Source organism: Trachypithecus francoisi, unplaced genomic scaffold (genome assembly GCF_009764315.1).
Source record: "Trachypithecus francoisi isolate TF-2019V2 unplaced genomic scaffold, Tfra_2.0 Lachesis_group11, whole genome shotgun sequence".
NCBI lineage: Eukaryota > Metazoa > Chordata > Mammalia > Primates > Cercopithecidae > Trachypithecus > Trachypithecus francoisi.
The window spans coordinates 20,753,946-20,774,944 of NW_022681456.1; the positions used below are offsets into that span (position 1 = coordinate 20,753,946).

Sequence of the window (20,999 nt, forward strand, 5' to 3'; positions counted from 1 at the left end):
TGTCTCAAAAAAAAAAAAAAAAAGAGACAAGAAAATTTGGACACAGACACACACCAAGGGAAGATAATATACAGAGACATAGGGAGACTGTGGTCATCTACAAGCGAAGGAGAGAGGTCTGGAATAGATTCTTCTTTCAAAACTCTCAGAAAGGCCAGGTGTGGTGGCTCACACCTGTAATCCTATCACTTTGGGAGGCAGAGGCGGGCAGATTGCTTGAGCTCAGGAGTTCGAGACTAGCCTGAGCAACATGGTGAAACCCTGTCTCTACAAAAAATACAAAAATTAGCCGGGCATGGTGGTGCATGCTGGTGGTCCCAGCTACTCAGAAGACTGAGGCGGGAGGATCACTTGAACCTGGGAGGCAGAAGTTGCAGTGAGTTGAGATCATGTCACTGAACTCCAGCCTGGGCAACAGACCGAGACCTGTCTCAAACAAACAAACAAACAAACAAAAAAATCCTCAGAAGGAACCAACCTTGATTACTTATGAAGGTAGTTACTATCACTATCATCCCAGAAAACTGGGAAACATGTAGGTAGAATTACTTCTTCATGGTAACATGCAAAAGATCTGGGACCAAATCCAAGCAGTCCATGATTCAAACACCACACTGCGTTGCATGTAAGTGCTTTTTTTGGTGAATAGTACTATTGAAGTTTCCCCCACCATCCTCACATTCATTCACTCACAAGTAGCAGTTACCAGCTTTAAACTTGACATCCTCCGGGAACCTCAGCCCCAGACTAGGTGCCTGGACTTCTCATTCCCTTTGGAATGATTCCTTCCAAGTAGCCTCCCTGTCTTTCATGAGAGAGGGAAGCTGCCAGTTTCCTTGGGAACTCGATCCTCGAACCTAACTCTGCCTGGCACAGAGTAGGCGTTTAATGAATACTGAAGGAACAAAAATATACAGTATTCACTTTTTCTTGAATGAAAACTCTACGATAATATCTTTTGTCCACTTTTCCTTTGTGCTAACACCTTTTTTTTTTTTTTTTTTGAGACTGACTTGCTAGGTCACCCAGGCTGGACTGCAGTGGTTTAATTTCGGCTTACTGCAACATCCATCTCCTGGGTTCAAGTGATTCTCATGCCTCAGCCTCCTGGTAACTAGATAACTGGGATTACAGATGTGTACCACCACACCCGGCTAATTTTGTATTTTTAGTAGAGATGGGGTTCTGCCATGTTGGCCAGGCTGGTCTCAAACACCTGACTTCAGATGATCCACCCACCTCGGCTTCCCAAAGTGCTGGGATTACAGGCATGAGCTACCACGACCGGCCAGGAACAACCTTTTCTTAATCTAATTTTTTTGCAGGAGACAAATGTTAGCAAATCTCCAAGTCAGAATTAGAAATCCCGGTGCAGCAAGGCTTGTGATGCACACAAGGTGGCGATGGAGGACATAGCATCTTTCAGAGCTCCCTGCTGCTGATCTTTTCAAATGAGAAAGGCATTTAATGCTGCTTCATCTTCTGGCTTTTCATCAATGTGGAGGCCCGTCCTTTAGTTTTAGCAATTCAGTGGTGCTCCAAAGAGAATTTCCCCCTCCTTGTTTTCAAATATCTCTTTCATCTGATTTCTTTTCCCTGTTACTGCATAGATCCACCCATGAGCCGAAATAATCTTCTTTGAAATAAAAATATGAATGAACAGGGCCTACCAGAACACTTGGAAAAAAGATTTTGAGTAGGTGTGTGTATTTCCTCTTTTAGACTGTAATTAGTAAGATGGAAATAATCAATCTCCCCCATAGGTTCTGTGTGTGTGTGTGTGTGTGTGTGTGTGTGTGTGTATTTTTTCCTTGGTGTTTTGAAAAGCCTTAAAAATTAACATGGCTGCCTCATGTAAAACCACCTTTAAGCTCTAATACAGTTTATCAAGGACCACTTATCTTCACACCACACTCACATATTTTTGGACCCAGGAAGGATTACGAAGCCATTTTAGACAGTCAGCTGGTATAGAAAAGCCAGCAGAAGGGAGAGATATTGCAAAATCCCAGAAGGGCCCCAGCTTGAGCCAGGGCTAGCGAGTATCACGTCAGCAGCTGGGGCAGGAGGGAGATGATCTCCATCAACAAGCCTGCTGCTCCCTCTTGGGGAGATGCCTCCCAGGGGTAACTGAGGTCCAACTTAGTCATAGCTATTATTCCTATTTTCCTCATATTTCTTCTCTGCTTCTAACTTAGGGTTGCCCAGCCAACACTTTCTCTTGTGCCATTTCCCATCCTGATCCCCCATTCTTGAATAGAAGAGTAGGAAGGACGATTCCAAAGAAAAGAAGTCATAAGCCATAAATCTTTCCTTCCTATAAATGAACGTCTTGTGTGTGTACGTGTGTGTTGTCTAGACTAGATACGGATTCTCTGCCTCGTAGCTTCCAACCTAAAGTTCTTTTGACCAGGCATTTTCTTTGTCTTGCTGATCCGTTCTAGAAATCCCTACTAAATGGTCTTCTTTCCAGAGGGGGTTCTATAAATATTAATTCATCAGCTGCCTCATCGTGGTGCAGTGGCAGCCATGCAGTCCTATGACTAATTAATTACTGTTGCTAAAATATTAAATAACTATTCATTATGCAGTCTAAAGACTTTAAGCCCTAGATCTATGCTGTTTTCATCACTTAGGGTGAAGGACAAGAGTTCCCGGGCACCTTGACTCCTGATCTTAAAATATCATTAAGAGTAGAAGAAATAAGACTAAGTATAGAAGAAATTTTATCTGAACTATTTAAGATGGTTAGAGTCCTGAATCTAAGCATTTAAAAATTGTGATGGGCTGGTCATAGTGGCTCACGCCTGTAATCCCAGAGCTTTAGGGAGGCCAAGATGTGAAGATCACTTGAGGCTAGGAGTTGGAGATCAGCCTAGGCAACATAGGGAGAGCCCATCTCTACAAAAATCTTTTAAAAATGAAAAAATACCAGCCTGGCCAACATGGTGATACCCCATCTCTACTAAACATACAAAAATTAGCCGGGTGTGGTGGTGGATGCCTATAATCCCAGCTACTTGGGAGTCCGAACCAGGAGAATCACTTGAACCCAGGAGGCAGAGGTTGCAGTGAGCCAAGACCTATCCATTGCACTCCAGCCTGGGTGACAGAGTGAAACTCCATCTCAAAATAAATAAAATAAAATAGGCCGGGCGCTGTGGCTCACGCCTGTGATCCCAGCACTTTGGGAGGCCAAGGCCGGTGGATCACCTGAGGTCAGGACTTTGAGACCAGCCTGACCAACATGGTGAAACTCTGTCTCTATTAAAAATACGAAATTGGCTGGACGTTTGGTGGTGCATATCTGTAATCCCAGCTACTTGGGAGGCTGAGGCAGGAGAATTGCTTGAACCCAGGAGGCAGAGGTTGTGGTGAGCTGAGATCGCACCATTGCACTCCAGCCTGGGCAATAAGAGCAAAACTCTATCTCTAAACAAACAAACAAACAAACAAAATTAGCTTGGCATGGTGATGTGCAGCTGTAGTCCTAGCTACTTAGAAGGCTGAGGTGGGAGGACTGCTTGAGCCCAGGAGGTTGAGGCTGCAATGAGCCATGGTTGTGTCATTGCACTCCAGCCTGGGTGCCAGAGAGAGACCCTGTCTCTATTGTTTTATATTTTTTTGAGACAGAGTCTTGCCCTGTCACCCAGGCTGGAGTGCAGTAGTGCGATCTTGGCTCACTGCAACCTCCACCTCCTGGGTTCAAGTGATTCTCCTGCCTCAGCCTCCTCAGTAGCTGGGACTACAGGTGCACGCCACCATGCCTGGCTAATTTTTATATATTTTTTAGTAGAGAAAGGATTTTACCGTGTTGGCCAGGCTGGTCTCGAACTCCTGACTTCAGGTGATCTGCCCGCCTCAGCCTCCCAAAGTGCTGGGATTACAGGCGTGAGCCACTGCGCTCTGCCTGTTTTATTACTTTTTAAGTGATAAAAATATACAAGCAACAGAGAACAATCTCATCTCAGTAGTTCCAGACCAGCCCCACACTCCTATGGCAACCCACTTTAAACATCTGGTGTTTTGTATTTTTTTTTTTTTAGAAGGAATCTTGCTCTGTTGCCCAGGCTGGAGTGTAGTGGTGCGATCTGGGTTCACTGCAAGCTCCACCTCCCGGGTTCACACCGTTCTCCTGCCTCAGCCTCCCGAGTAGCTGGGACTACAGGCGCCCACCACCAGGCCCCGCTAATTTTTTGTATTTTTAGTAGAGACGGGGTTTCACCGTGTTAGCCAGGATGGTCTTGATCTCCTGACCTCGTGATTCGCCCGCCTCGGCTTCCCAAAGTGCTGGGATTACAGGCGTGAGCCACCGCGCCTGGCATCTGGTGTGTATTTGCTCATGCATTTTTCTTTACACATATAGTTTTCCTTTCTTGCTTTTATAAAATGGCACTGGTGGACATATATATATATTTGGTGGGGAGGGAGGGATAGGGTCTCCCTCAGTCGCCAGGGCTGGAGTGCAGTGGCAAGGTAACAACTCACTGCAGCTTCCACCTCCTGGGTTCAAGAAGAGATCCTCCTGCCTCAGCCTCCCGAGTAGCTGGGACTACAGGCGCTTGCTACCCTGCCCCACTAATTTTTATTTATTTATTTATTTTTTTGGGGGGGTGTTGGGACGGAGTCTCGCTCTGTCACTCAGACTGGAGTGCAGTGGTGCAATCTCGGCTCACTGCAAGCTCCGCCTCCTGGGTTCACGCCATTCTCCTGCCTCAGCCTCCAGAGTAGCTGGGACTACAGGCGCCCGCCACCACGCCCGGCTAATTTTTTGTATTTTTGGTAGAGACGGGGTTTCACCGTGTTAGCCAGGATGGTCTCGATCTCCTGACCTCGTGATCCGCCCGCCTCGGCCTCCCAAAGTGCTGGGATTACAGGCGTGAGCCACTGCGCCCGGCCTACTAATTTTTATTTTTTGTAGAGATGGGGTCTCCCTGTGTTGCTCAGGCTGGCCTCAAACTCCTGGGCTCAAGCAATCCTCCTGCTTCAACTTCCCAACGTGCTGGGATTACAGGTGTGAGCCACTGCATCCGGCCTAGTGAGCATATTTTTAAGGTGTATGTCAATTAGTGTGGAACACTGATGGAATGAACATAGCAATAATTAGAACTGCCACTCACGGAGCACATACTGGGTGTCGGGCATTGGGCACCAAGCATTGTTGACAGACGCTTTATTTTTTGTTTTGAGTGCTTACTGGGTACTAGACTTTTCAGTAAATATTAATCACCTACTATGCTATTCTACCAAGTGCTTATGAACAAGTGTGCAGCGCCTATTCTGCGCCAGCCTTTCGCTTGCATCTTATTTAAACGTGAAAATAAGGAGTAACCTCTATGCTCTGCCCAGCGTGGGGGCGCGGGTCCGAGCAAGGGGTGCACACCTGAGTAGGGACAGGACCGGGGAGGCGGCGTCCTCTTTCCTGGCGCGCTGCAGAGCCAGGGCTACCCTGAATGGCCAGGCGGAGAAGGGGCCGGCAGAGATCAGGCTGAGGGCAAGCGGCAGCAAAGGGCGAGGCGGAGGTCCAGGCCACCCCGGTGGCAGGATCCGCGGAGCGGTGGGCGGGGCGGCGGGCGGGGCCTGTATTGTCCGCTCCGCGGGGCATGCCGGGAGCCCCGCCCCCAACATGGCGTCTCACTGACAGTTGGCTGCCGAGCGGCAGAGGCGGGTCCTGCTCCTGAGGGCGGCGGCGGCGGCGGCGGCGGCTGCGGGGCCGGGGTCTCCCGGGCCGGGGTCGGGGGGGATGGCGACTCGGACCGCCTAGGGCGGAGCTGCACGGGCGAGGCTGCAAGCGGGTCGCCGCTGGCGGGCGCGGCGGCCGCTGCCATGGACTGGTGATCGCGGCTGCTGCTGCTCCGTCTCCGCGGTCCGGGCGTCTGCTCCTCAGCTCCAAGCCCTCAGCCGGGGCCATGGGCTCGTCGGCGGCCGCGGCGGCGGCGGCGGCGGCGGCCGCTGACTCGGCACAGTGGCTCTCGGTGAAGGAGGAGACCATCTTCCTGCACGACGGGCTGATCCGGGTCACCGACCTGGCCGAGTTGCCCAGCGAGATCCTCGGGGCCCCGGAGGCCGCCGACACCGACCTGGAGGTGAGCGAGGCGGCCCCCGGCCCCCGCCATCGGACTGGCCCACTCGCCCGGCGCCCCCGGGTCGGGCCCCTTCCTCGCCCCAGCCATGGGCCTCGCTTCCCAGGGGCTGCCGAGGCAGGTGTGTGTGGGCGCGGGGCGGGCAGGTGGGGGCCGCAGCCGCAGGTCTGCAGACCGCCCGCCCCGCTCTCCCTCCCTCCCTCCCTCCCTCCCTCCTCGGGGCCTGGCGCCCGCCGGGGATTTCATTTGTGGTTTTCTTTTGAGCGTTCCGACACCCGGCATTTTATTAGACTAGCGCCCGGCTCGGCCTTCATGCCCCTGAGGAGCCGCCGCCACCACCCCGGCCTCCCTCCCCTCCCCCACGGGCTCCCTGGACCCACTTCCAGGGCACACTCAGGTTGCTTAGCTTTGGGAACATTTTTGTTTTAACACTGTGCACCCTCCCACCCTTTTCTTCCCTAGTTCTGTGTTTTTTTTTTAATTTTTTCCGGGAGAGGGTAGTGGCAGCTGCGGGTCCGCAGTGGGCAATCCAGCAACTTCTCTGTGTTGTGTCTGGGATGGATTGACACGGGGCCTTTGTCAGGGAAGCGGGCGGTGTGGACAGCGAGAGGGATGCTCCAGCGGCCCTCCGTGCGCTCTCGGCGAAGGGTCACTGGCGCGTTAGGCCGCAGGGCCTTTTTGTGTGTCCAGGGGTCGCCGAGCATCCCGGGTTCAGAGCTGTGGCAGGTGCAACAGCAGATCTCATCAGTTGAGCTGCTTGGCCTTGGGGGCAGAAGGGAACCAAACGTGCTTGGTTGGTGGGAACTTTCCATCGACTTCACTTGGGTTCGTATTCGCCTAGAGGTGGGAATACTGGCAGTGGCGTTTCATGGAGGCCAGCGGATGCTGACACTGCTCCCCCTCTACTTCGTGGGATGACATTTTGATGTGTAGGTAGCATGGGGTGTCATCAAATTCTTACTGCCGTATGGAGAGCTTTCTGGGGTAGGCGCAGAGAGGATGGCCTATCTTCTGCCTATAAACGGAATGCGAGGAATCTTTTGTGTTTTGCGGTTTTGCATGCAGTTTGGCTTTACGCACAACAAACATTTATAGAAATGAATTAAAAGCCATTACTGTGTGTTTCTGGAAACGGCAGTGATCAGATCGCATTGGCCGAGACATTTGGACGTGCTTGAGATGCGAATACGTTCCTCTGTATTTTTGTGTCTGGATTTGCGGTTGCTTCAGCACTTCCGTTGTGAACTCTTAATTGACTTATTTTACAATCTAGTCACCAAAAAGAGGAGGATATGGTTGGTAGGGAATTCCTAACATGGAATCATCGTTTTATTGTGTCTCATTTGGGCCTGTTCTATAAAAAGCAAGGTGTGTCTGAGTGTCTTATCTGCCTGAAAACTCAAGGGGTATTATGCTATGATAGTGGAATCTTTTAATTGGCTGTGTTGTGTGTGAAAGGTGGGAAGTGGATGCTCTTTGTTTCTTTCTTTTCTTTTTTTTTTACCCCCAGACCGAGTCTTGCTCTGTCGCCCAGGCTGGAGTGCAGTGGCGCGATCTCAGATCACTGCAACCTCCGCCTCCCGGATTCAAGCGATTCTCCTGCCTGTGCCTCCCGAGTAGCTGGGATTACAGGCGTGCCCCACCACGCCCGGCTAATTTTTGTATTTTTAGTAGAGACAGGGTTTCACCATGTTGGCCAGGCTGGTTTCGAACTCCTGACCTCAAGTGATCTGCCCGCCTTGGCTTCCCAAAGTGCTGAGATTACAGGCATGAGCCACTGTGCCGTGCCTATGCTCTTTGTTTCTTAAAGACTAATCCAAGTTCACAGAACCAAAATTTATATATATGTCATTTATGTAATTTGTTTATTTTTAGGATTAGAAAGAGTAGGATTAAAGTATCTGTGCTGTTAAGTTGGTTTTCCTAAAATGTTTGTAAATGTATTGCATGAATTTGTCAGTTATTTCTACAGAAGAATGGTTTTTTTTTTTTTTTTTTTTTTTTTTTTTTTTTTTTTTTTTGGAACGAGTCTTGCTCTGCCCCCAGGCTGGAGTGCAGTGGCCGGCTCTCAGCTCACTGCAAGCTCCGCCTCCCGGGTTCACACCATTCTCCTGTCTCAGCCTCCCGAGTAGCTGGGACTACAGCGCCCCGCCTCGTCGCCCGGCTAGTTTTTTGTATTTTTTAGTAGAGACTGGGTTTCACGTATTAGCCAGATGGTCTCGATCTCCTGACCTCGTGATCCGCCCTCTCGGCCTCCAAAGTGCTGGATTACAGGCTTGAGCCACCGCGCCCGGCCCAGAAGAATGGTTTTAAAAGGAAAGAACCTCTCTGGCCTGCTAGATTTTGTTTTTTTTAATTGCTTTTTAAATTTATGGTCTGATTTCTCAGAAACTAGTATGTGTATGGGTGATACACTGGTAGCAGTGCATAACTTTTTTCATTCTTTCCATGTTATACAGGCTCCATGGTCTCAGGAGAAATAGCTAAGAATATTTTTGTGGCTATTAGATTTGTGTTTGGGTGTATTCATATATATATATATATATATAATCTTTTTGTTTGTTTGTTTGTTTTTGAGACAGAGTCTCTCTCTGTTGCCCAGGCTAGAGTGCAGTGGCTTGATCTAGATCTCAGCTCACTGCAACCTCTGCCTCCCGGCTTGAAGCAATTTTCCTGCCTCAGCTTCCCAAGTAGCTGGGATTACAGGCATGCACCACCATGCTGGGCTAATTTTTGTATTTTTTAGTAGAGACAAGGTTTTGTCACGTTGGCCAGGCAGGTCTCGAACTCCTGACCTCAGGTGATCCGCCTGCCTCGGCCTCCCAAAGTGCTGGGATTACAGGCATGAGCCACCACGCCTGGTACATATTTAATTACTTAATAATGTTGATTAAATGTATCCTACATGTCAGGCATTATTTTATTAAATTCTCAAAAGAGCCTAACAGTTGGAAATATTGCACTCATTGTACAGATGAAGGAAGTGCGGAGTAAGTATTCAACTTGCTCAAGAGCACATAAAGAGCTTGCACATTAACCTAGTTCTGTTCACTGCATATCTGCTCCTCATCATAATACTTTATTGCTTCCATGTATGTATAGTATTTGTGTTTGCAATTGTTTTAAATTTCATAACTGGCTACAGAAGGAAGAATCTCTATTTTCTTTAGTAACTGTTTCTTTTTCATATTTGAGGAAGATTTGTGGTTTATTAATTTTTAAAAAGCTATCTTTTGAAATACCACCACATCCATGAAATACAGTCTTCCAAGCCTCTCCTTCCAGTGGACATCTGAATGAATAATGGCCATTTTCCACAGAGTTTTATAATATATAGAATCCTTTAGTTTACACTTTTGGATTATGAGGGACGGGACTCACTGCAGAAGAGTGCAATAGTCTTAGAATTTTAGAGCAAGAAGAGACTTTAGAGATAATAATTTCCCTCATTTTAGAACAAAGTTCTGTGAGATCAGGAGATCTCAGAGATCAAGAGATGAGGTTATGGCTTAGTCACTATAGCGTAGCCAGTTGTGGCAGGGCAATGACTAGACCCTGGCTTTTCTGCGTTTAGATTCTAGTGTTCTGTTCACCCTGTCAGCACTGCTCGAAGTCAATCTAAAGAAAGAATCCCTCCTAAGAAGCAGATCAACATTAACTTAGTATTTTAATTTAAGCAGATCCAGAGTATTTGAATTAAAATTTTTCTTCCCAGTAAGTTCCCTCCCACCTTCCCTCCCTCCATCCCTTCCTTCCTTCCTTCCTTCCTTCCTTCCTTCCTTCCTTCCCTCCCTCCCTCCCTTCCTTCCTTCTTTTTAAGACCGAGTTTCATTCTTGTTGCCCAGGCTGGAGTGCAGTGATGCGATCTTGGCTCACTGCAACCTCCACCTCCCAGGTTCAAGCGATTCTTCTGCCTCAGCCTTCCAATTAGCTGGAATTACAGGCATGTGCCACCATGCCCAGCTAATTTTGTATATTTAGTAGAGACTTGGTTTCACCATGTTGGCCAGGCTGGTCTCGAACTCCTGAACTCAAGTGATCTGCCTTCCTTAGCCTCCCAAAGTGCTGAGATTATAGGCGTGAGCCACTGCAACCAGCCTCTTTTTTTTTTAAAGCAATAAATAATGTTTAATCAACTAATTCATTCAACAAGTATTACTGGAATTTAGAGTGAGCTGGGCCAACTGTCCTGGATGTTGGGGATATAGCAGTGGATAAAATAAAATCCTAGTCCTCAAAAAGCTTATAATTTATTGGGATGATACAGACAATGACAAATATGTAACATGACATAGAGGCAAATGATAAATGCTAAAGAGAAAAATATAGCTCAGTAAAAAGATGGAGAGCATTGGAAAGAGGGCTCTGGTTTTTTGTTTTAATTTTTTTTGTTAGAGATGGGGCCTTGCTATATTGTCCAGGCTGATCTTGAATTCCTCCTGGCCTCAAGTGATCCTCCCAGAGTGCTTAGTATGAGTCACTGCACACAGCCAACTGTCCTGTTTTATTTTATTTTATTTTAAATTATTTATTTTTGAGACAGAGATTCTCACTCTGTTTCCCAGGCTGGAGTGCAGTGGTGCCATCTCTGTTCACTGCAACCTCCACCTCCTGAGTTCAGGTGACTCTCCGGCCTCAGCCCCCTGAGGAGCTGGAATTACAGGCACGCACCACCACGCTTTGCTAATTTTTGTATTTTTAGTAGAGATGGGGTTCACCATGTTAGTCAGGCTGGTCTTGAACTCTGGACCTCAGGTGATCCACCCACCTCTGCCTCCCAAAGAGTTGGGATTACAGGCGTCAGCCACCACACCCAGCCTGTCCTGTTTTATATAGGGTGGACATGAAAGGAAAGCCCAGGATGGCTTTTGAGCAGAGACCTGAAGGGAAGGAGGGAGTATACCATATGGCTACCCGGGAAAGAACATCCCATACAGAGACGACAGCAAGAGGCAAGTCCTTGAGAGGGAAGCGTCCTCAGCATATTTGGAGCTCTGAGCCCAGTAAGCTAAAGCGGAAAGGAGAGATAGGGAGCAGGGGATACAGATCAAGTAGATCCTTGTAGGTGAGGGCTTTGGATCTTACTATGAGTGAATTAAGAATGCAGAGTGTAGCCGGGCGTGGTGGCTCACGCCTGTAATCCCAACACTTTGGGAGGCTGAGGCAGGCAGATCACGAGGTCAGGAGATTGAGACCATCCTAGCTAACACAGTGAAACCCCGTCTCTACTAAACATTAAAAACAAAACAAAACAAAAAAATAGCCGGGCGTGGTGGCGGGCGCCTGTAGTCCCAGCTACTCGGGAGGCTGAGGCAGGAGAATGGCGTGAACCCAGGAGGCGGAGCTTGCAGTGAGCCGAGATCCTGCCACTGCGCTGCAGCCTGGGCGACAGAGTGAGACTCCATCTCAAAAAAAAAAAAAAAAAAAAAAAAGAAAAGAATGCAGAGTGAGTCTTTTTCATGTCCTTTAAAATAGCCATTTGTTAGAACATGTGGAAAAAGGCAAAGAGAAAAAAAAAAAGAAAAAAATAGCCGTTTGTATTTATTTTAATTTTATGTTACTGGTGGAAAGCAAAAGGCATATAGAAATTATTATTATTATTTATTTTAGACAAGAGTCTTGCTCTGTTGCCCCGTCTAGGGTGCAATGGCTTGATCTCAGTTCACTGCAACCTCTGCCTCTCAGTTTCAAGGGATTCTCCTGCCTCAGCCTGCCGAGTACCTGGGATTACAGGCGACCCTCACCCAGCTGATTTTTTTATTTTTATTTTTAGTAGAGATGGGGGTTTCACCATATTGGCCAGGCTGGTCTCGAACTCCTGACCTCAAGTGATCCAATCCAACCGCCTCTACCTCTGAAAGTTTTGGGATTGCAGACGTGAGCCACCATGACCGGCTTAGGAATTTTTAAAAAAATATTGAAATAAATATGCATTTAAGAGAAATAAAAAAGCAATAACTCAAAAGTAACATCTCAGATGTTATTGCATTTTGCATTGAATTTCATAGAACATTATCCTTTTTAAAATAAAGGGAATTTAAGAGGGGGAAAAAAAGGAATAGCTTACTTGTGGAAATTCCAAAAGCGTTCTGCTTCCTATCCCATTTTTCTTTACAAACTGCAGTTGGGAACAAGCAGGCATCGTATATAAGAGTGTTGACAGAGAAGCTGATTAACTTACCCAAGGTGGCTAAGATATTTCTTACTCCACAGTTGAGGTTTATTTGAAATTTAAGCATTTTGGTTAGTGCTTCTCATATTTCATGGTGTTTGCTTGTAAGTACTCCCTCTCCACCCTGCCCCACACCACACAAAAACTTGAACATGAATGTTTAAGTCAGCTTTATTTGTGACTGCCCAAAGCTGGAAACAATCCAAATGTCCGTCAGCAGGTGAATGGATAAACAGATGTGGTACATCCATACAGTGGAATATTACTCAGCAACAAAAACGAATGAACCATTGGTACTCACAACGTGGATTTATGCTGAGTGGAAGAAACCAGACAAACAGGAGTACATACTGTAAGACTCCATTTCTATGAAATTTTGGAAATGCAGACTCATGTGTAGTGGTTGCCTGGGGATAGAGGCGGGCAGGAAATGATGAGAGGGACAGAGTATAAAGGAGCATGAAGAAACTTTTGGGGCGATGGCTATTTCCCTATTTTGATTGTGGTGATGGCTTCACATTTGTATATGTATGTCAAAACTCATTAAATCACACACTTTAAATATGTGCAGTTTACTGTATGGCAACTATATGTTAATTAACAAATGAAACCTAATAAATGCAAAAGGGTTTTTGTTTATTATTTTGTTTTGCCAAAAAAGAAAAGGGGCGTTTGGGTTTGAAGTTGATCAGCTGAAATCGTCAAGGCTTTAAATACTTATCATACACTCAAGTGAAATATTTGAGATGATATTTAGATTTATGTTGATCTATTCTCCTAGGAGGACACTGCTAGCCTATATATCCTTTGTGCAAAATCCTTTGGAAAGTGTTTATGTACTTTCATAGAATTCTAGATTTGGAAGAGTTAATGAGTAAGCGAATAAACTACCCTTGTTCACCAGTAGTGTCGATTACCATGCAATTAATGAGCACTGTAACAGGAGTCACTGAATCATGGTGCAGTATTCTGTGAGCTTGGGCAAAAGGCCCAACAGGCTTTCAGGCTTGTCTGGCTCAAGCTGTAAAATGAGAATGAAGTATTTGAGGGCTGTGGGAGACAGTATTGCTTTGAAGTTAAAGTCAGGTTTAAAGAGTCAAACTGGGATCGAAATTCTAGCTCTGCTCCTTGCTTGCTGTGTGACCTTGGGCAAATTCCATACCTTTTTTTAAACATATTTTTCTAGAGACAGGTTCTCTGTTGCTGGCCGGAGAGCAGTGGTGTGATTATAGTTCACTGCAGCCTCACACTCCTGTGCTTTAAGTGGTCTTCCCACCTTAGCCTCCTGAGTAGCTGGGACTACAGGTGTGCTACTAATTTTTAAATGTTTTATAGAGATGGAGTCATGCTGTGTTGTCAGGCTGGTTGTGAACTCCTGGCCTCAAGCAATCCTCCTGTCTCAGTCTCCCAAAGTGTTGGGATTACAGGTGTGAGCCACTGTGCCTGGCCTAATTCCATAACTTCAGAAATCCCTAGTTACTTTTTTTTTTTTTTGAGACAGAGTCTCGTTCTGTCGCCCAGGCTGGAGTGAAATAGCATGATCGCAGCTCACTGCAACCTTTGCCTCCCAGGTTGAAGTGGTTCTCCTGCCTCAGCCTCCCGAGTAGCTGGGATTACAGGCTTGCATCACCATGCCTGGCTAATTTTATATTTTTAGCAGACATGGGGTTTTACCATGTTGGCCAGGCTGGTCTGGAACTCCTGACCTTTGGTGATCCACCCACCTCAGCCTCCCAAAGTGCTGGGATTATATGTGTGAGCCACCGTGCCCAGCCCCTAGTTACTTCTTCTGGTGCATCTTCTTAGTCATCATTGTCACTATCTCTACCACTACCACGACAACAGCGCCAGCATATTGAGTGGCACATTCTGTGCTAAGTACTTCACATCCATTATTTTATTTAATCCTCACAAAAAACATGAGGTTGGTACTGGATTATCTTTATTTTTATTGTTTTTGTTTGTTTTTTGTTTTGTTTTGTTTGTTTTGAAATGGAGTCTTACTCTGTCGCCCAGGCTGGAGTGCAATGGCGTGATCTTGGCTTACTGCAACCTCCGCCTCCTAGGTTCAAGTGATTCTCCTGCCTCAGCCTCCTGAGTAACTGGGATTACAGGCCCGTGCCACCACGCCCGGCTATTTTTTGTATTTTTAGTAGAGACAGGGTTTCACCATGTTGGCCAGGCTAACTCCTGACCTCAAGTGATCCACCCTCCTCGGCCTCCCAAGTGTGGGGATTTCAGGTGTGAGCCACCGTGCCCAGCCTAGAATTATCTTTATTTTATAAAAGAGGAAACTGGCACAGACAAAAGTTAAGTAACTTGACAAAGGTCAGATAGTTAGTGGCAAAGCTAAAACTGAAAGAGATCTGTCTGATTCCAGCCCTGAGTCCATATTCTTGAACTATTGTTACACTATCATCATCTATAAGAGTGGGAATAATGATAGGGCTAATGTCAGAATTAAAAAGATGGAGGTGGCCAGATATGGTATCATGCCTGTAATCTCATTACTATGGGAGGGGCAAGGAGTGGGTTGGAGTTCAAGACTCCAACTATCTATCATTTCTATGGGAGGGGCAAGGAGTGGGTTGGACAACATGGCAAAACTCTGTCCCTACAAAAAAATACAATAGGCTGGGCGCGGTGGCTCAAGCCTGTAATCCCAGCACTTTGGGAGGCCGAGACGGGTGGATCACGAGGTCAGGAGATCGAGACCATCCTGGTCTACACGGTGAAACCCCGTCTCTACTAAAAATACAAAAAACTAGCCGGGCGAGGTGGCGGGCGCCTGTAGTCCCAGCTACTTGGGAGGCTGAGGCAGGAGAATGGCGTAAACCCGGGAGGCGGAGCTTGCAGTGAGCTGAGATCTGGCCACTGCACTCCAGTCCAGGCGACAGAGCAAGACTCCACCTCAAAAAAACAAAAACAAAAACAAAAAAATACAATAAAATTAGCTGGGCATGGTGGCATGCACTTGTAGTCCCAGCTACTCAGGAGGCTGAGGCTGAAAAATCGCTTGAGCCCAGGAGGCAAAGGTTGTAGTGAGCCAAGATTGTGTCACTGCACTCCAGCCTGGGTGACAGAGCCAGACCCTGTCTCAAAAAGAAAAAAAAAATAATAATAAGATGGATGTGAGCTGAGTGTGGTGGCTCATGCCTGTAATTCCAGCACTTGAGAGGCCAAGGCAGGAGAATTGATTGAGGCCAGGAGTTCAAGACCAGCCTGGGCAACAGCAAGATCCCATCTCTACAAAACATTTTAAAATTAGCTGGGCATGGTTGGCTACTTGGGAGGCTGAGGTGGGAGGATCACTTGAGTCCAGGAGCTGGAAGAGGCAGTAACCTATGATTGTGCCACGGTACTCCAGCCTGCATGACAGAGTGATATCCTGACACCAAAATATTAAAAAAAAAAAAAAAAGTGATTATGTTTAAAGTGTATATTGACTCTCTTTATAAGGTGCTATGTTGCTTGGAAGTTATTTTATTCATATTCAACCAGCTGCCTATTGTATTTGAAAGCAAAACTATCCCATCAACATAATTTTTTCTATAGTAGTGGAATAGTTTTTTGTTTGTTTTTTTGGTGATCCCTGCGGAATTTTTTTTTTTTGAGACGGACCTTCGCTCTTGTTGCCCAGGCTGGAGTGCAGTGGCGCAGTCTCGGCTCACCACAACCTCCACCTCCTGGGTTTTAGCGATTCTCTTGCCTCAGCCTCCCTAGTAGCTGGGATTACAGGCATATGCCACCACGCCTGGCTCATTTTGTAGTTTTAGTAGACACAGGGTTTCTCCATGTTGGTCAGTCTGGTCTCAAACTCCTGACCTCAGGTGACTTGCTTGCCTCAGCCTCCCAAAGTGTTGGGATTACAGGTGTGAGCCACTGCATCCTGCTGGAATTTTCTTTCCTTTTTTTTTTCTTTTTGATATGGAATTTCTCTCTCGTTGCCCAGGCTATAGTGCAATGGCGTGATCTCAGCTCACTAAAACCTCTACCTCTTGGGTTCAAGCGATTCTTCTGCCTTGGCCTCCGGAGTAGCTGAGATTACAGGCATGTGCCACCATGCTGAGATAACTTTGTATTTTTAGAAGAGACAGGGTTTCACTATGTTGGTCAGGCTGCTCTTGAACTCCTGACCTCAGGTGGTCCACCCATCTCGGCCTCCCAGAGTGCTGGGATTACAGGTGTGAGCACTGTGCCTGGCTGGAATTTTCTTCCTTCCCAATTTGTTTGCAATATGGCTAGGCAGATGAAATGATAGATAGTCTCTGTTTCAGTTTTTCTCCAATAGCAAGACCCTAAGGTCTTGATAAATAAATCAGCTTTGATTATTATCTGTCCTCTTGGCTTCCATCTTGACTGTCATAAAATACCACCTGTTGGCTTGAGATACTGGGTGGGTGGTCATGCATCTCTTCTTTCCTAGGTCTGAAGGTAACTGTAGTGATAATTATGAAAGGACTGTCAATTGCTGAAAGTGCCCCATGCTTTCGCCTCCCCACCTTTCCCTCTTGTTTTACAAAGTGGTTGTGGGGTGAACACAAGGAGTGTAGTCTGCTTTACAAGATGTTTAGTCAATAGTTGTAGACAAATGTAAATAACAGCAGGTGATCAGCTATGGGACAAATGCATAGTTATTTCAAAAGGAGAGAAGATTGCAGAAATTGTGTAATGATTATTTTGATCCTGCATTTTAAGCACAGCTTACGTATCTATTAATTAAAAAAAAAAAAGGCCGGGCGCAGTGGCTCAAGCCTGTAATCCCAGCACTTTGGGAGGCCGAGACGGGTGGATCACGAGGTCAGGAGATCGAGACCATCCTGGCTAACACGGTGAAACCCCGTCTCTACTAAAAAATACAAAAAACTAGCCGGGCAAGGTGGCGGACGCCTGTAGTCCCAGCTACTCCGGAGGCTGAGGCAGGAGAATGGCGGGAACCCAGGAGGCGGAGCTTGCAGTGAGCTGAGTTCCGGCCACTGCACTCCAGCCTGGGCGACAGAGCAAGACTCTGCCTCAAAAAAAAAAAAACAACTATGAGTAGTACATGAATACATTACTGACAAAATGGAAATAACAGGTAAACCTGAAGTCCCTTTTAAGCACCATCTCTAATTTGGATCTTTGTGTCCTTCCTGCCCTGGCTAACTTAGTGACAATTTTTTTCATGTGTATCCTTCAAGACCATTTTAAAATTTTGGTGTGTATATAACACATTCTATTTTTTTCTTTTTTACATAAAGATGTCATACTAGACATATCTTTCTGTAACTTGCTTTTTTTTTTTAGACTCAAGGATATGTTTTGATCATTCTATGTCTCCATATATATATCTACCACATTATTTTTAAGTGTTGCACAAGACTCTAGAAATGCCACAGTTTTATTTAGACATTCCCTATTGATGAATATCTTAGTTTCCTGTTGCCATGCTAACAGATTATCACAAATTTCATGGCTTAAGGCAGCATGGATTTATTCTTTTACATTTTTGGAAGTCAAAAGTTTGAAATGAGTCTCACTGGGCTAAAAGTCAAGCGTTGGTAGGTCTGGTTCCTTCTGTAGGCTCTAGGGGAGAATCTGTTCCCGTGCCTTTTCCACAGCTTCTTGTGGCCACTTGTATTCCTTGGCTTGTTGCTGTTTCCTCCATCTTCAGAGTACGTTACTACAGTCTCTCGTCTGTCATCACATCACCTTCTCCTCTGACCCACTCTTCCCGCATCCCTTTTATAAGCACCCTTGTGAGTACATTTAGGGCCCACCCAGATAATACAGGATAATCCCTCCATCTCAAGATCTTTAACTTAATCACATCTGCAAAGTCCCTTTTACCATCTAAGGTCACATTTATAGGTTCTAAGGATTAGTAAGTGGACATTTTGGTGGGTGCCATTATTCAGCTGAGCATGATGGGTATTTTGGTTGTTTTCCGTTTTTCACTCTTAAAAACAGTCCTTCAGTACAGATTCTTGTATGCCTGCTTATGCACACCTGAGATTATTTCTCTAGGGTAAGTGGAATTGCTGGGTCATTGGTGACAAGTTAATTTTAATAGATACTACCAAATTGCCCTCCTGTGTGACTACCAATTTATAGTCCTGGTATTAGTGTTTGATAGGACCTCTTTTCTGCACACCCTTGCAGAGGCCATTTTAGAAGTCGTAAGTTTGCTTAATTTGGTTAGGTGAGGTGGCTCACACCTGTAATCCTGGCATTTTGGAAGGCCAAGGCAGGCAGATCACTTGAGGTCAGGAGATCGAGGCCAGCCTGGCCAACATGGTAAAACCCCATCTCTACAAAAAATATTTTAAAAATTAGCTGGGCATGGTGGTGGGCGCCTGTAATCCTAGGTACTTGGGAGGCTGAGGCGGGAGAATTGCTTGCACCTGGGAGGCGGAGGTTGCAGTGAGCCAAGATCGCGCCACTGCACTTCAGCCTGGGTGACAGAGCAAGACTCTGTCTCAAAAAAAAAAAAAAAAAAAAATCGTAGGTTTGCTTAATAAGCCAATGACTTTCGCTCCAAAAGATGCATCCAATAGATGTAATTGGGTACCTAGAAATGCACACTGAATCTGTTCAGCCAAAAGAAGCCAGAGTTTTCTGTCAGTGCCATCCAGCTCTTTTGACTTCACTTCAGAGCACCTGTCTTGTGGCTTGATAGCCTTCTTGTCCTGGCATAGGCTCATTTTGGTCTGTAATCCAGTTAATACAGACCATGTCCATATATAGGCAGGAGAGAAACGACGACTCCTTACTCTGTGATGGTTTGTGGAGAGTGCCAGAGACCAGCAGGGCAAGGGAGCTACACACACCGGGAAGAGAAACATTGGCTCCCGAAGTGTGCTCAGAATACACAGCAGTTGTGAGGCAGACTATTTGGACTTAGATCCCCTGAAAATTTTCTCTCTTACATGCTAATATCATGAATGATTCCACATTTTTTTTTACCTATATGAAAAATACCTATATTAAGTGGATTGTATTTTTATGCTATGTAAAACCTTTTTGATTATAAATAAATAATACAGGGATGTTGTTGAAAGTAGAGAAAACATCTAAAAGTGTAAGAGAGACAATAAATACCCTGAGATTACACCATTCCACCAGAATGAAATTTTTTTTTATTATTTGCTTCTTCAGCTCATATTTTTATATAGATAAAATTGGGGTTATATGCTATTTGCAGTTTTGGATCCTGTATTCACTTACTGGGAACATTTTGAATAAGATTTAAAGATATGATTTTTAATGTCTGCATAGTAATTTATGGATATAATATAACTGTCTTCTGTTTCTTCAGATCTGCTGTTTTAAAGATAATCTGCTATTTAAAGATAATATCAATTTATAGGAAGCGAAATAATTTTTAGTATTTAAAGTGTTATCTGTTTGATAGAGTTGGTAAATTATACATTTGTAGTGATTTTTAAAGTGTTTCTGTGACTTATTACTGTTAATACTTTATAATTTCAAGGGATTTTAATAGTGCTGTATGAATCCTCTCCCAATAATGTTGAATATTTGCATGGAGCTTGTAGTTTAGAAAGTGCTATTAAGCACATTTGGTGAATAATTAATGTTCCATGATGGGATACTTTGGAGTGGACACATTTGGATCCCTAGCGCTTTTACTAAAACCTGCAGTTGGCTGAATTACTAGGTCAGAGCACAGTGTGTAGCAATTTTAGATTAACAATAAGATGCGTAATTTGCAAAATATTTAATGCAAATTGTAGGTTTAGTAATGCTAATAACTATAGATTCGGCATTCAAGTAGTGGTTTTATACTAACAAAATATTAACATTCAGTTTGTATTTGTAATGGATCTTTTTAGCGTTTACTATATTTGCTTTGTGCTCTGTAGTTTGTGTTACAATTTCAAATGTGTAAAGTCTAATACAATAGATGTAGCTATTTATGGGGCAGAGTAGAAAATCTGGACATGTTTGCCTTTTTTTTTTTTTGAGACGGAGTCTCCCTCTGTTGCCCAGGCTGGAGTGCAATGGCAAGATCTTGGCTCACTGCAACCTCTCCCTCCCAGGTTCAAGCGATTTTCCTGCGTCAGCCTCCTGAGTAGCTGGGATTACAGACACATGCCACCATACCCGGCTAAGTTTTGTATTTTTAGTAGAGACAGGGTTTCACCATGTTGGTCAGTCTGGTCTCCTGACCTTGTGATCCGCCCGCCTCGGCCTCCCAGGTTCTGGGATTATAGGAGTGAGCCACCCCGGTGCTCTTTTTTTTTTTAATGCTTGAATACTTAAGAATGTTGGCCAGGTGCATTGGCCCACACCTGTAATCCCACCACTTTGGGAGGCTGAGGTGGGAGGATCATTTGAGCCCAGGAGTTTGAAACCAGCCTGGGTAACATAGGAAGACCCTGTCTCTACAAATAATTTAAAAATTAGCCAAGCATGGTGGCACAAGCCTGTAGGCCCAGCCACTTGGAAGGCTGAGGTGGGAGGATCGCCTGAGCCCTGGGAGGTTAAGGCTGAAGTGAGCTTTGATCGTGCCACTCTACTCCAGCCTGGATGACAGTGAGACCTTGTCTCAATTTAAAAAAAAAAAAAAAAAAAAAAAAGGGTTGGGCGCGGTGGTTTAAACCTGTAATCCCAGCACTTTGGGAGGCTGAGACGGGTGGATCACGAGGTCAGGAGATCGAGACCATCCTGGCTAACATGGTGAAACCCCGTCTCTACTAAAAAAATACAAAAAATTGGCTGGGCGAGGTGGTGGGCGCCTGTAG

The 20,999-nt window shown here is 45.6% G+C and overlaps 1 protein-coding gene and 1 pseudogene across 9 annotated transcripts in view; one reads left to right on the forward strand and one right to left on the reverse strand.

Moving 5' to 3' along the window:
- The first annotated feature begins 5,163 nt into the window (after positions 1–5,163).
- Positions 5,164–20,999, forward strand: part of HECTD4 (HECT domain E3 ubiquitin protein ligase 4) — a 230,032-nt gene continuing 214,196 nt past the window's right edge. For all 9 annotated transcript variants that reach the window (XM_033220529.1, XM_033220530.1, XM_033220532.1 and 6 more), the window contains exon 1: positions 5,164–6,086. In XM_033220529.1, coding sequence (XP_033076420.1) covers positions 5,910–6,086 — 177 coding nt within the window. In that variant the 5' untranslated portion in view covers positions 5,164–5,909. The remainder of the gene's footprint in view (positions 6,087–20,999) is intronic.
- LOC117090746 overlaps positions 6,542–20,999 on the reverse strand; it is a 63,470-nt pseudogene continuing 49,012 nt past the window's right edge.